Source organism: Sapajus apella, unplaced genomic scaffold (genome assembly GCF_009761245.1).
Source record: "Sapajus apella isolate SASKATOON/1434 unplaced genomic scaffold, GSC_monkey_1.0 scaffold27, whole genome shotgun sequence".
NCBI classification, from domain to species: Eukaryota; Metazoa; Chordata; class Mammalia; order Primates; family Cebidae; genus Sapajus; species Sapajus apella.
In genome coordinates, this window is record NW_022436967.1 from 10,040,038 (window position 1) to 10,056,646 (window position 16,609).

Below are 16,609 nucleotides of genomic sequence, written 5' to 3' on the forward strand. Positions count from 1 at the left end.
TTTCGTTTACTTAAGCATTTAATTTTTTAATAGATACAACATAAATTGCTGCATATGTAAATTATTTAGTAAACTTTTACACAGAAATTACATTTTGCAAGTATATTTCTAAATTATATTCTTTAAGCTTGAGTAGAATTTTCTATCACATAGACGTGAGTTATATAAGTGAACTAAAAATGTATGAGACACTAAAGAACTAAGCACTGCCCAGTGATACTGTAAGGGATTCCTCATTCTTCTGTATGTACTTTAAAATTAGTGGAAGATAGTAATTACACCTTAAACCTTATATCATATCCTATAATAAGCCAGAAATTATAGAGCAATTGAGTACAGTTTTATTTCAATTATTTGGTACAAAATACTCTTTAAAATGTCATACCGAAATGAAATGTCCACTATCTCTGTGTCTTCTGGCAGGCTACAGTTAAATCATCTCTGATGGGTAAGAATGTTTCTGTTTTTAAAGATTTCCAGAGAAGAGATTATATAGTCTTACTTGGCATGTGTTTCAACTGTAATACCACTGTGAAACTTTCTGGAAAGTCTTATTTAATGTTTATCCTAAATCACTCATGAAGCAGGGAACTCTCAGTTTTCTCTAATGAAGGAAAAATTTCTTGTAGATAACACAGAGTCGGATCATCCTCCTGAGTCTTTCCTTTATCCCTGCAATGAAATATCCTGACAGAGAAATAAGAAGTTACAAAGTACTGACACGAAGGCTCTAGGAAAGTCTTAGGGGGTAGAGTTGATGAAATCACTTTTCTCTTCACCCTTTAATACTTTCTAAAATTTCATTTGGAAGACAACTCTAAGGTTGAAAGAAATGCTTGAATGAAAAATGGGCTTTTCTTAGCCACTTCAATTTATTTGGAGAAAGGAGAATATAAGTAAGTCTAAATAAATACCAATAATCTTTATCTAAAATATGGTTTTTCTGGTAAATTTCTCAGTAAATCTTGAGCAAATAAGGATTAAAATTTTCTAACTGCTATGTTTTCTATAATTTTTCTAATTTTAGAAAATTAGAACTTTAGCCCTAAATCAGCAAATATGATAATATGCCATATAACATTTTGTCAATGATGGACCACATATGTAAGAGGGGCCTCATAAGATTATAAAGGAGATGAAAAATTCCTGCTGCATAGTGACGTCATAGCTGTCATAATGTCTTAGCACAGTCCACATTACTCAGGTGTTTGTGGTAATGCTAAACAACGGCGCAGCCAGTCTTATAAAAGTATAGCACATGCGATTATGTATAGTACATAATACTTGACAGTCAACAGCTATGTTACTGGTTTATGTGTTTACTATACTATACTTTTTATTGTTATCTTAGAGCATACTCCTACATAGTTTTTTTTTAAGTTAACTGTAAAACAGCCTTAGGCAAGTCCATCAAGAGATATATTCCAGAGGGAGGCATTGCTATCAAAGGATCAAAGGAGATGACAGTGCTTTGTGTGTTATTACTCCTGAAGACCTTCCAGTGGGACAAGATGTACACAAGTGGAAGACAATGATATTGATAATCCTGACCCTGTGTAGGCCTAGGCTAATGTGTGTGTTTGTGTCTTTGTTTTTAACAAAAGATACAGAGAAAAAATATTTTTGTACAGCTGTACATTTATGTTTTAAGTGTTATACAAAAGAGTCAAAAGTTAGCAAATTAAAAATTGTATAAAGTAAAAAGTTACAGTAGGCTAAGTTTAATTTAGTGTTGAAGAAAAAATATGTTTTTATAAATTTAGTGTAGCCTCAGTATACAGTGTAATACTTCCCAGCATTTTGGGAAGCCGAGGCAGGAGGTTTGCCTGAGCCCAGGAGCTTGAAACCAACCTGGACAACATAATGAGACCTCAGCTCTAGAAAACACAAGATTATCCAGGCATGGTGGTGCATGCCTGTAGTCCCAGCTGCTTGGGAGGCTGAGGTGGGAGGATCACTTGAGCCCAGAACATCAAGGTTTCAGTAACCCATGATTGTACCAGTGCATTCCAGCCTGGGCAATAGAGTGAGATCCTATCTCAAAACAAAAACAAAAACATTTATATTCTATTTAGGACAATGTGTGTATGTATGTGTGTGTACATATATGTATACATAAATTTATGTAAAAACACTAATTAGCATTATAATACAGGATTTATAAATGTCTTATACATAAAATAAGTACTTAATATCATGAAGGTTTGATGTGTAAAGAGAACTGTCTACATTTAAATGAATGGAAAGGAGACCTGTAAAGAAGTGGGACAAGGGTGCAGTCTTAAAGAATGGGCAGGATTTTAATGGGAAATCTGAAAAACATGATCTAAAAAATGATATAAACCTGATCCTGAAGGTAATACATACGCAGTTTGTTTTCGAAACAGTGAGAGCCCCACTGAAGTATGGAAAGTTCTTATTGGAAATAAGGTTGGAAAGATAAATTACACAACATTTTGGAGGATCTTGAATGATGTTCTCAGGAATTTGGACTATTTTGTCCAGTAACTGATAGCCATTGAAGATTATTGCTCAAGGAAGCAAATTATTATATTTTTTTGACAGCCAAGTTTCATTTATTTGTGCAAATACAGGCATGAGCAAGGATGTTCTAAACAATGTAATGATTTTCAGCATCAATTACAGAATTTCCTCTGATCATTCAATTGGGTTACAGATGAACTTTAACTTCAATTTAAGCTTTGACTTTTAAAACTCCCCCTCTGCTTCCCAGTGAACCAGGATAATTCCTAAAATTACACCCAAAAAAATCTGTCTTGACATATTGGGTTTTGTTTGCCTTAAGAAAAATTTAGAATATAATATGGCCAAGGAGGCTGGAATGAGGTTTTGGATGGCTGGACCACTGATACAAAATCATTCTCGCTTCATTTTTAGGGTTTCCATAATTGTAGCAATTATCTCGGAAACATTTTTGTTCACACTTATTTGGATAAACTTTTCTGGAGCTGCCAGGGGCTCTAGAGTCTCAAACTGGGACTGCAATAATTCAGGAGGCATAAAATGTCCCTTTCTTTTGAGTAAGCGTTCAGAGATGACCTCAAATGACCCACTCAGATGGACCACCAGGAGCTGTATCTTAGCCCACTTCGTTTCCCTTCCCGACTCCTTGCGCTTCGGAGCTGCACCATCTTTTCCTTGTGTTAGTATGTCTCTGTACATTTTCTTCAGGCTAGAACCACATGCTGTCCCGAGGCTACATCCTCTGGTCATTGAGCGGTATCCCTTTTCCCATCTTCCTTCGATTTTCCTCCGAATGATAGTCATCAGCATCATAGAATTTCCACCCCAGCTCAGATGCCAGCAGAGCGCCCACGATCGATTTCCCCGAGCCGCTCACGCCCATCACCAGCAGTGCGCCCGGCGCCGCCATGGCCGGAGCCTATCTCTTTCCAGTCGCCTTCCCGGTGCCCTAGAGGCGGAGCCGCTCCCGTCCTGGCCAGGCCAGTGAGGGCTGTAGCCCTCTGCCGGAAGCAAATTATTAAAGTAGTGTTTTAGAAAGAGAAATATGCTAGAGATACGTGGTCTAAAGAGGAAAACCCACTATATTAGTTGAGTACATTCCTATGCCCCGTACTAGAGTACTTTACATATATTGTTTCACTTGATATTGAGAAGCCCAAGCAGTTCGTTATTACAATAAATCTAAGAATTAAGTTCTAAGAGCTTTAGTTGGGATGGTAACACTGAGTAGCAATGAAAAATAGAAGGAAGAGACATATCAAACAGAGAGTCTCTTTTGGGGTAAATGAGGTGTTGCATTTAAGACGAAATGAGAAGTCAAGCGCAGTCAATTCACACCTATAATCCCAGCACTTTGGGAGGCCGAGGTGGATGGGTCACCTGAGGTCAGGAGTTCAAGACCAGCCTGGCCAACATGGTGAAACCCCATCTCTACTAAAAATACAAAAATCAGCCGGGCAAGGTGGCAGGTGCTTATAATTCCGGCTACTTGGGAGGCTGGGGCAGGAGAATCACTTGAACCCAGGAGGCAGAGGTTACAGTGAGCCAAGATCACACCACTGCACTCCAGCCTGGGAGACTGAGCAAGATTGTCTCAAAGAAAAAAAAAAAAAAAAGACAAAGTGAGAATCAGGAGTTGACATTAGGCTTTTTAACCTAGACACCTAGGGCAGAGATGTCAATATAAAAATTGAGCAACAAGATGAGAAGTAGATAAGTAAGACAATGCAAAAAGCTTGGTATTAGGTTTGTTAAGTTTGAATACAAGAATGGACATTTAGGGAAGAAGTCAGAAGTAAAAATTGTTAGGTTTCCAAGTAGGTATATAAATTTTCATATTCCTGGAAGGCTTAATACCCATATACATACATATACTCTGTGTGTGTGTGTGTGTGTGTATGTGTGTGTGTGTGTGTGTCTTATTCAACAAACTTTCAGCATTTGTCTGCCATGTTGCAGTATAGGGCAGTGGTTAAGACCACAGATTTTGGAATCAAAGTACCAAGTTTTTTTAATCTTGACGCTACAACTGATAAGCAGCCAGATGCAGTGGGCTCAGACCTGTAATCCCAACACTTTGGGAGGCCAAGGTAGAAGGACTGCTTGAGCCCAGGAGTTCTAGATCAACCTGGGCAATGTGGCAAAACCCTGTCTCTACAGAAAATAAAAAAAACTAACTGGACATGGTGGCATGCACCTATAGGCTCAGCTGCTCAGGAGGCTGAGGCAGGAGGATCATCTGAGCCGGGTAAGTGGAGGCTGCAGTGAGCTGTGATTGTGCCACTGCACTCTGGCCTGGGTGACAGAGTGAGACCCTATCTCAAAAAACCTACAAAAAACAAACAGAAAAGCTTGACAAGCTACGTGACCCTAGGCAAGTTACTTACTTTTTTAGTTTCTGTCTTTTAATTTTCTCATATATAAAAATGGGGATTTCATATGTTAGTCATGCAAATGAAATATTAAGTTAATATATGAAAATACCTAGAATAGTGCCTGACACATTGTAAACAAGCACTACTATGGAAGTATTTGCGGTTATTATCACCATCATCGTCATTTTCACTATTATTTGCCAGGTTTTGTTGAGTACAAAGATGAATAACAAAGTTGCTCACCATCCAGTGGGGGAGACAGAGCTTGATATATAGAGAGATCAATATTTACATAGATTAAGGGTAACTTAAAGTATACTTTCATTTAATGATTTGTGTCTTTGTGATCTTAAATGTTCTGGAAAATCATTACTATTCATCGTTCAGATTAATTGTCTTGAGTAAGTAACTGACTAGTTTAGGCATGAAATTATACAAGTAGGTGTTTTCCTGAAAAGGTTTTGTGTAAACTGAATGTTGTCTAACTTTATAAATGTGATCGTTTCATCTTAATCTCAATTATACTCACAATTTATTTTATATCGCCACTAATATGCGTAACATTTACCTTTAGTTGCATTTGAACTAGAAGACTGGCCATTAGTCATTTTGTTTATCATTATTTAGTTGGGTTTTTCTAATGTTGCGGGGCTGGTGGGCAGTAACTTTAAGCTGCACAAGATACTTTAAAGTAAGCATAAGAATTTATTCTATGTTATCATGATCACTCAAAGCTAAAACAAAACATTTGTGTTTGTCTGTCATGGAATTAATCATAGATACTCAAACTCCTCATAGTCAGTGAAGCTGTATTTATGAAATCACTGAGTTAGAGTAACTGATCTCCCTTGTAGTCTGTCAGTTCTATGTTTGCCACCACATACCTTGCACCTGGCCTGTAACGAATGTTCAGTAACTATTTGCATAATTGAATAGTGGATGACATTGCTTTTTGTTATATATATTTGTAACAAATACTTGCTATTTTTAATAACTATTCAATCAAGTATAGGACACTTGAGAGGCTTCCCAAATGTTTAGGTTGTTTGCCTGGCTTATTTGAAAAAAATCAAAGCTGAAGTTATTTTGGAAGTGCTAATATGTTGATTGATTTAAGAAGCACAAGTAAGGTCAAAGGATAAAGCCAATACTGAATCAAGAATTTGACCTGAGCTAAATCCAAATTAGTTCTCTACTTGGAAATAATGATACAGAAATCATCCATAACCATCCATAACCCTAAAAGTTCACACACAGTGTAATGTGAATAAAAGCTTTGAACGTCATTAATTCATTATATGTAATACTCAGAAATTTATCAGATCTTTTTTCTGATTAAGTTATTTTAAGGCTACGTTGTAGGTACCCTTAACCTGAAACTCTTGAAGTGACTTGTGGCTAAAAGCAATATAATATTTATATGTTGAACAACAAGAAGAAGACAGTTCTGTGCATAAGATAATTTCAGCTAATGAAGCATAAAGGATATGAATGAGTAAAATGCAGTACATATACAACCAAAACATAAATAAGAATTTTAACTATACTGTGCTAAAGTGATACTGGAGTAATTAATGTTTCCTTAAATTTCTTAAATTTGTAAGAGTTGAGCTCCCCTAAAAAGCACTGTACATGAATCTTAAAAATGCATACTAAGGCGGGACGTGGTGGCTCACACCTGAAATCCCAGAACTATGGGAGGTTGAGGCAGGCAGATCGCTTGAGCTCAGGAGTTCAAGACCAACCTGGGCAACATGATGAAACCTCATCTCTAGTAAAATACAAAAAATTAGCCAGGCATGGTGGCGCATACCTGTAGTCCCAGCTACTTGGGAGGCTGAGGCACAAGAATTGCTTCAGCCCAGGAGGCAGAGATTGCAGTGAGCCGAGATCATGCCACTGGACTTCAGCTTGCACTACAGAGCGAGACTCCATCTCAAAAAAAAAAAACAAAGATGCATACCATAGCTAAGTAGCACAATAGCTTAGGAGATTTTGTAATAACAAATTTTGTATCTTTTTAATATGAGTATGCTTTTATTTTAATGTCTAATAGTATCTCAAGATAATATTGAAGATACTTTTGTACTTTTAAAATATGTGTTTTTATTTTGCTTTTTTTAGTTTGGCAAAATATACATAACAAAATTTACCTTTTAATTGTGATAAAACTTTTTAAATTATGATAAAATATACATAAAGTTCACCACCTTAAGCATTTTTAAGTGTATAATTCAGTAGTGTTACATATATACACATTGTTGTGCAACTAACCTCTAGAATTATATGTGTATTTTATTAAAAAGAAATAAATGAGTCCTTTGAGATATGGTCTATTCGTAAGTGACTTTATTTTGCACATCAAGATGGTATTTTTATTCAAATCAGGAACATGTATCTTGCTAATAAAGATTCTTATTTTGAACAATTATATTAATGGATTTTTGGTGCTCTCTTTTGATTAATAGGAGTGAGCTGAGTCGACAGAAACTTCATACCCAAGAGCTGCTTTCTCAGCTGGAAATAGCAAATGAAAAGGTAGTTGAGGTAAGATAATGACTCCCCTGGGAAGTGCTTTCTGCTGCAGCTTGATACACATGTTATAGAATTTTACCTGAGCCAAATCCAAATTATTTCTCTACTTGGAAATAAAAATACAGAAATCATCCATAACCCTAAAAGCGCACATGCAATATAATGTGAATAAAAGCCTTGACCATCAGTGATTCATCATGTGTAAATAATAAAAAGTAGAGCTCTTATTTCTGACTTACCAATAGACCTTGTGCAGTATTTCAGAGAATGTATTAGGATCCCCTTTATTCTTATGCGTCTCCAAAATTATTTTTTAACCATTCATCTTATTTTGTTTTAATCCATGACAAAAGACACATCACATAAAAAATACTTTTGCCTCCTAGAATATATTAAAATATATTTAGATTGATGCCTTAAAACTAAAGATAGCAAGAGTTCATCATGTTTTTTTCCTTAAGGCGTTAAAAAAGTAAACAATTTTTGGATTATGATTGGGGCTTTTTAGATCTCTAGTTCTTCATTTGATGTTATAACTTCAAATGTTTTTAGAATTTCCTTGAGTATATGGTGTACTCTATCTTTGTGGTCTACTATAGGAGCTATAGTGAAATCATTACTCCTAAGCTTCATGGCATTATAAAATCATATGAACCATTTAGAAAACAATAAAGGAATAGCCATTAAAATACTTTTTCATGTAGCTCCCACTTCCAGATAGCTGTTCTAATGAAGTAATTTAAAATATGAAAAAAATTAAAAGAAGATATTCAATACAGCAATGATAATAATATAGAAAGATCAAAAGCAACCAAAATGATCAATAGAAAAGGAACAATTGCATATATTAAGATTCATCCAATCTGAACTGTTCCTCAACCATTATGGTAGCAGTATAGAAGAAGTTGCATTATGTGAAGTCTGATTGTAAATATGAAAATTATTATTACAGATGATAGAATTTCTTCCCCCAAATTTTCTCTAGCATATGATGTGTTTCTTAAAATTTAAAGGCTACATATTTAAACATCTTGGTAAATTGGACCAGCCAATATAGTTCTCTTCATAAAATTTAATTTTGCTTTTGGGCATAATAAGAAATATAGTAAGCTCATTTTAGCAGGATGCTGTTATTTCAATATTTTATATTACTTTAATATCCATAACATTCATTCTTATCACTTGTATGTTAGGACATGGGAACTATAAGTTTCTGGTTCTTCATAAGAAATGTGTTTTTCTAACTCTTCCTGATTGGGCTTGTATTATTTTCTCATTGAGATAAGTGCCAGAAAAACTGTTTAACAATTCTAGTTGTACAAAAATATTTTTTCAGATATACTATAATCAGACAAGTATGGAGAGACCTAATCCACTTTTTAATTGATAGATTATTTAGACTTGTCTGCATGACCGTATATTGTGATGACTTTGTATTCATGATGCCTGTATAGTTCTTGCCATAACAAAGTATTACAAACTGGGTAGCTTAAACAATGGAAAATAATTGTCTTTTAGTTCCAGAGGCTAGAAATCCAAAATGGAGGTGTTGACATTGTTGTTTCCTTCTGAGAGCTGTGAGGGAGAAACTGTTCCATGCCTTCCTCCTAGCTTCTGGTAGCCTCAAACATTCCTTGGCTTGTAGATTGTGTCCTCTCTGTGTCTTCAAATTTTCTCTCCTTTGTACATGTGTGTCTCTGTGTCCAAATTTGCCCTTTTATGAAGACACCAGTCATATGGATTATGGCCCACCCTAATGATCTCATCTCAACTTGATCATCTGCAAGGACTGTATTTATAAATAAGGTCACATTCACAGGTACTGGGGTTAGGACACAATTCAACCCATAACAGTGCCTAATAACTCTGTTGACCCTAATAGACTCTGGAGTATGCAGATGTCTTGGGGAACTATACAGAAGCAGCTCATCGCAGGAGAAGCAGCTCATCGCAGGCCTACTAAAGCTCTGATTGTAAGGCCCAGCAGTCTGTGTTTTCACAGTCCAGGGGATTCTGAAGCAGTGATTTTCACAAATTGAAAGTCTTATTCTTCTGAGTCATTTTGCTTTGAGATTTGTTAATTCACTTTCTTTGCTGGCATGTGAGTAAAAGAAAACAATTTAGTAAGAATGTAAAACCAAGTTTGTATTTTAAAGCTCATAACTTGAAAAATGTAAATTTGGAGATAAGGGACTTTGTATTTTACAAGTGGTAAAATGGTGTTCAGATTTTTCATTGATTATTCCACAAAACATCTCCATGTCACATATGGATTTCTAACTTGTTTTCTATTTCCCCTTAATAGAATGAAAAGCTAATTCTAGAGCATCAAGAAAAAGCCAACAGACTTCAAAGGCGTCTAACTCAGGCAGAAGAGAGAGCTGCTTCAGCTTCCCAGCAGGTAGGGAGCATCCTCTTGTCCCTGGAAAATAAACAGTTCAAAGATAAGAAAAGTTTTTTAGTAGTTCTCAGAGAACTAATAGTTTATTTTTACTTGATTAACGTATTTTAAAATTAATCCCTTTAATATATGAGGTTGAAGAAGTAAACATTGGAAACAAAAATAAGTGATGCGTGGTGGCTCGCAGCTGTATTGCCAGCAATTTGGGAGGCCTAGGCAGGAGGATCACTTGAGGCCAGGAGTTCCGGAATAGCCTGGGAAACATGGCAATACCTTGTCTCTACAAAATAATTAAAAAATCAGTCGATTATAGTGGCACACACCTGTGGTTCCAACTACTCAGAAGGCCCAGGCAGGAGAATGACTTGGGCCCAAGAAGTTGAAGCTGCAGTGAGCCACGTTTGTGCCACTGCACTCCAGCCTGGTGGACAGAGTGCGACCCTGTCTTAACAAAAAATAAATAAAAAGAAAAGAAATATACTGTCTAACTGTGGTAGCCTCTAGCCACAGGCCACTATTTACATTTAAATTAATTTAAATTTAATTTAAAATTGAGATCCTCAGTCATACTAGTCATAGCTAGTCAGTGCTCAATAGCCGTATGTAGCTAAGGCTATCATATTAGAAAAGTTCTGTTACACAGCACTGCTCTAGAATTATATTCTGTCTAAAACTAGGCAGATATTCACTAACAGATTTGAAAGTAGATAATATTGCTTTGAATGCAGTATTTCAAATTGCACTGCCTTTGTTTTTATTTTACTTTTCAGTGGAAAAAATATTCCTCGACTTACAGGTTAATTTATTTAATGTATATTTTCATATGACCAAAAAATCTAAAGTACAATATAAAAGTTATCCAGTGGGAAATAGAGTAGAAAATGCAGAATATCAGTGAAATACTAAGGGATAATTTATCTTAATACACACACGCCATTCAAATGAAGTGAGCCTTTGATCATAAAGTAGGAGCAATGGTCCCTCCTCCGAGGAATACAATGAGACCAGTTGAGTGGTTATAAAGCTAGACTACAAAGAGACATTTGAAATGGATGGATAGGGCAGGAAGGAAAACAAAAACAAATCAAATTACTATATTATTCATTATATTTGCTTATAAATGTATTATTTCAATCAAAATTAATATTATTCTTAACTATTACAGCATTCCATACATAGTAAAGCCACTCTGCTTACTGAATTCAGTTTATATTCATGATGCTTATAGATTTTTTTTAAATCTTCTGTTATGAATATGGCATGCCACTTAAAGAAAATTTACTAATAATTTATCCTTTTGTTTCTCTCCCTCTTGAAAGTAATTACAACCTTTTCAAATAATGTTTATTTCTTATGAAGTTATGAATTAACTAATGGGTTAGCTAATTAATCATTCAAGAATGTATTTAGATTATAAGGTAACAGAAGTTAGGTGCACTGGACAGTATCTGGAGAGTATGTGTTTTGGTGTCAGGCAAACCGCTCAGTGCCATTAAGTAGTCATGTGACCTTGGGCAATTTCAACTTCTCTAAGCCTCAGGTTCCTCATGTTTAATATAGGATAATAACACCTCCCTCATATTGTTATTAAAGGATCAAAAGAATTAACACATGTAAAGCATTTCCCATAGTGGTAAGCGGACATTTAGACAGATATATGAGAAATTAAATTTCTTTATCATAATCCTTAATGTTTCATGTTTACCTTTTTACCTTTTTTAAGGCAAATGGCAAAGAAAATGCCTATGTAAAATCAACTACCTTGAGTTCTGTAGTGAAAAGAGTACAATTACAGGACATTAATTGTATAACCAATTAGCATCTAGTTTAGTTTCTCCCCTTAAAAAATTAAACCTAGGCCGGGCGCGGTGGCTCAAGCCTGTAATCCCAGCACTTTGGGAGGCCGAGGCGGGTGGATCACGAGGTCAAGAGATCGAGACCATCCTGGTCAACATGGTGAAACCCCGTCTCTAATAAAAATACAAAAAAAAAAAAATTAGCTGGGCATGGTGGCGCGTGCCTGTAATCCCAGCTACTCAGGAGGCTGAGGCAGGAGAATTGCCTGAACCCAGGAGGCGGAGGTTGCGGTGAACCGAGATTGCACCATTGCACTCCAGCCTGGGTAACATAACTGAAACTCCGTCTCAAAAAAAAAAAAAAATTAAACCTACACAGTCTAATACTGATGTTTCTTCTGTTGTTTAAACCCTCTAGTGGCAAAGATTCTACCATTATTTGTTTTTTGTTTTGTTTTTTGTTTTGTTTTGTTTTAGTGAACGAGAGGTTTTTATGTTGCCCAGGCTGGGCTTGAACGCATAGGCTCGCCTCCTCAAGATTCAGGACAAAGGCCAGAGCCACCGTGACTCCCATTCCACCACTATTTTGAGAAACTTTTTTAAAATTCTTTGTCAGTAACCACTTCACAAATTTTTCTGTAACAAATCTTTCCCTAAGTGTTTCTCTTTCCATTCTGTTCTTATTTGAGGATGAAAGGTAATCATTCAGCACTTTCTTCTTACCCAAAAATGAATTTCTTCCCTGTAGATAATATTTTTTTCTGTTTTAAATGAGTCCAAGTGGTCAACTTTGTTTATAAGACATGTATTTCATTTTTTAAAATTTTTATCTTTGCCCTCTCTGAATCTTCTCATTTTTTTATAAAAACTAAAAAGTGCTATTAGAAATAATATCCTACTATATGTATGACATTAGCAAAATGAAGAAAATTTAAACCTTATTATCATCTCTGACACATCACACTTACCATAGTGCAGTGCAGCATTGTGTTACTGGTTCAATACAATCCCTGAATCGGGCTGATTCACTTTGCTCTAAATGTCCTTTTCTGATTAACTTTGTCTATATGTTATTTATCCACTCTACGTGTATCACTCTAAATGGTTGAATGCCATACTGTGTTCTTTTAACATAGGAGTTTTTCAAATCAGTGTGGTGAAGCCTTTCAATGCAAGAACACAAAACCTAGAAGCTGTGAAAAAAATTAATAAATATGATCACAGTTTCAAATTTCTGTATCGGAAAAGGTCATAAAGTCAGTGACAAACTGAGAAAAATATTTGTACCATATATGACAAAAGGCTAATGCCCTAAACACATATAAAGGATGCCTAAGTTTAAAAAATGCTATAGTCTAGTAGACAAGTGTATAAAGGAAGTTTATGGAGAAAGAGGGACAGGTGGCTTTTTTTTTCCAACAGCCCAGAGGTCTTTTATTTTTTTTTAACACCTATTATGAATTCATAGGGAATAGGTTTCAGCAGCCCAGGCTCCTTCCCATTGGTTCTCACACAGTGAGCTTCTCTGGGTGGAGCAGGCTGGCGCTTCAGTTGGACCCAGGTACCTTTCTCTTTGGCTTCTTTCTTTTTCTGATCATTTTCCTTCACGCGTTTCAGGAAGCTGTCTTGGCTCTTAGAGTGCTTGATGTGCTCAATACGTACATTAATTCACTTAGCAAGAATCTTGCCCTTAACTTGTTTGTTTACAGCAATGCCATCAGCATGCTGGGCAACATTGCAGACTCTTCCAGTTTTGCCACGAGAACATTTGTGGGGCATTCCTTTTTGAACAGTACTCATTCCCTTGATGTCTACAATACCACCTTTCTTATAGATTCGCATAAACGTGGCCAAAGGAACAGCTCCATGTTTTCTAAAAGGCCTAGAAAACATAAATCGAGTGCCTCTCCTCTTTGGCAGTTCCAGCCAAAAGGCAGAACAGATGGCTTTTGAACATTTAAAAAGATGTTCATCCTCACCTATAAGACAAATGCAGATTTAAATTGTAATCACATCATTTTTCACCTATCAGATCATAAAGCTTGGTAATGCAATGTGCTGGCACTTTCACACATTATTGATATAAATACATGTTGTCACAGTCTCTGGAGCACAGTTTGGCAGTATCTTTCAAAAATTGTAAATGTATGTAAACTTTGACCGATACTTGCACCTGGAAACATTTTTGCCAGAAAGCAAACATGTAAAAATACCGATTGAAGCATTGTCGCTCATTTTAAAAGATTTAAAAAACCATACAAATACTCAACAATAGCAGATTAGTTAAATTACGGAGTATTCATACAGAGCAATAGTTTGCAGCTATTAAGAGGAATATAGTATAATAGTCCTAATATAGAGCTATTTTTAAGTTATATTATTTAGAAGGAAGAAAGATAGAAAGTGTTTATAATACTTTTATCATTTTTCAATGAAAAGAAATGAAGAAAAACATATATTCTCATTTAAAATATTTCTAGAAATATACTTTAAAACTGGAAGTAGGCCGGGCGCGGTGGCTCAAGCCTGTAATCCCAGCACTTTGGGAGGCCGAGGCGGGTGGATCACGAGGTCAAGAGATCGAGACCATCCTGGTCAACATGGTGACACCCCGTCTCTACTAAAAATACAAAACATTAGCTGGGCATGGTGGTACGTGCCTGTAATCCCAGCTACTGAGGAGGTTGAGGCAGGAGAATTGCCTGAACCCAGGAGGCGGAGGTTGCGGTGAGCCGAAATCGCGCCATTGCACTCCAGCCTGGGTAACAAGAGTGAAACTCCGTCTAAAAAAAAAACTGGAAGTAGTGGTCGTATCTGCAAAGAGGTCTATGGAATGAAAGATAGCAGTGGGAATGAGACTTACTTTATGCTCTCTACCATTTTGTACTGTTAGATCTTTTTTTTAACCGTGTGTATATATTATCAATTCTTACTAACATTTAAAGATTATTTTTCTATTAGACTTTACTTATTATTATCTATCATCACTTTATTACCAGCCTTGCATTGTGTTGGCTCACATTAGTTTGTGTTTTAGAAACTTTTCTGATTGACTTTTATCTAGATATTTTACATCCATCTGGAATGTGTTTTAATATTCTAAGTATATCACTCTGAGCTATAGAATATCTTATTTGGCCTACATTTCTGTAATGTGATAGATATTTTAAAGTTTCAAGTGTAAAATAGAAATTAATTTTAACATGATCACTGGCCAGCACAGTGGCTTACACCTATAATCCCAGCACTTTAAGACCAAGGCGGGTGGATTGCTTGACCCCAGGAGTTCAAGGCTGGCGTGGGCAACATAGTGAGACCCTGTCTCTGAAAAAAATTAAAGATAAACATTAACCAGGCTTAGCAATGCAGACCTGTGGTCCTAGCTACTCAAGAGGCTGGAGTAGGAGGATCACTTGATCCTGGGAAGTCAAGGCTGCAGTCAGCTGAAATTGTACCACTGTACTCCAGCCAGGGCAACAGAGGGAGACTGCCTCAAAAAGAAAAAGATCATTTACAAAACCCTTTCCGGTAACATCATTTGCAATACTTATAGGTTGTGATGCATTCTACTTTGTATTAGTCTAAGATTTTACACAGAAAAAGTAACTACTTACTGATTGTTTATTTTAATTGCAGCTCAGTGTGATTACAGTGCAGAGAAGAAAAGCAGCCTCCCTGATGAATCTGGAAAATATTTAAAAATATTCATAGTTAACTCACAGAACTTTAGAGTTGGGAAAGCAGTTGGACTAGAAGTGTATTGAAATGGTAAAGCCTGCAGAGTATAGTGAAGGCTTGTGTTGTTTTGCATAAGCATTGTTGTTCTGTTTTGAGGGTTATGGGAAAACAGAGCAGTGACCACTTCCTGTAAGTAAAGAAAATATAATCCTATATTGATCTTCAGTGGAGAATAAACCAGCTGAGAAGAACTCATTGCCTTCATCAACGTGTCTGTTTTTTAATTCCTCCTTTTTCCCCTGAAAGGACATAATAATTTTCAAACTATGCAAATTTCTCTTTCATAACAAAGAGTTTTTAAGAAAATTCTAGAACTTAATATTTTAGTTTTCAAGATTTGAGAATTTTACATCTAATTGTAACTCCTAATTCATTTTTAAAGTCCCTAAGTATCCACTTTATTATAAACTCATAAACATAAATAAATTGTGCACTTTCTAAAACAATGCTGTCATGTATTTTAATGTATGATTGTAGTGATTCATTTTTAACTTACACAATTTTCAGTATCTATGGAACTTGATATTTAAGCATTTGGAAGGAGTTTTTTACATGGTACTTAAAGCAATACTCATCAAATAGAGATCTTAGGTGCTAAGACTGAGTTGCACTGAACTATTGAAGTCCTGTTGGTCTTCATAGACACATGTACCTATTCTCCGGTTTGAACTTAGTGCGTCTTGGTTTCTATTGATTAAAGCAGAGGTTTGCATCTGGATAACCAATTAGGAGATTGCTGCGGTTGTCCAGGTGAAAGATATTTGAGTTGAAGGTGACATAAAACATTCATGTGTAGATATTCAATTCATGTGTAGAAATGTAGTTCTGGTGCTAATAGTTAAGATAGTCATAGGAGTCTTTCACGTGGAACTGAGAATTGAAGCTGTGGAAGTCAAAGAGCTTCCCTTCCGGCCTTACATGATGTGAATAGCAGTCTCTTCAGCCTCCTCCCACACTATTCTTTCCTTCCATTTCTTGTGCTCTAATTTTGATGACCTTCATCAATATATCATCCTCCCTCCCAATACAGGGTCTCTGCATGTACTTTTCTTTTTTTTCCAGGCAGAGTCTCGCTCCATCGCCCAGGCTGGAGTGCAGAGAGGCACGATCTCGGCTCATTGCAACCTCCGCCTCCCAGGTTCGGGATTCTCCTGTCTAGTAGCTGCGATTACAGGTGCTCGATGCCACACCCTGCTAATTTTCCTATTTTTAGTAGAGACAGCGTTTCACCGTGTTGGCAAGGCTGGTCTTGAACTCCTGACCTCAGGTGGATCCGCCCA

The 16,609-nt window shown here is 36.2% G+C and overlaps 1 protein-coding gene and 1 pseudogene across 3 annotated transcripts in view; one reads left to right on the forward strand and one right to left on the reverse strand.

The window, feature by feature from the left end:
* The window catches only part of SCLT1 (sodium channel and clathrin linker 1), a 231,804-nt gene extending 216,032 nt beyond the window's left edge, over positions 1–15,772 (forward strand). For both annotated transcript variants that reach the window (XM_032292285.1, XM_032292284.1), the window contains exons 19-21: positions 7,328–7,406; positions 9,700–9,795; positions 15,228–15,772. In XM_032292285.1, coding sequence (XP_032148176.1) covers positions 7,328–7,406; positions 9,700–9,795; positions 15,228–15,290 — 238 coding nt within the window. In that variant the 3' untranslated portion in view covers positions 15,291–15,772. The remainder of the gene's footprint in view (positions 1–7,327; positions 7,407–9,699; positions 9,796–15,227) is intronic.
* Positions 2,563–3,508, reverse strand: LOC116560813 (annotated as a pseudogene). Its single transcript, XR_004273146.1, has one exon. The product of XR_004273146.1 is annotated as a probable gluconokinase pseudogene (transcript).
* Positions 15,773–16,609: the final 837 nt, after the last annotated feature.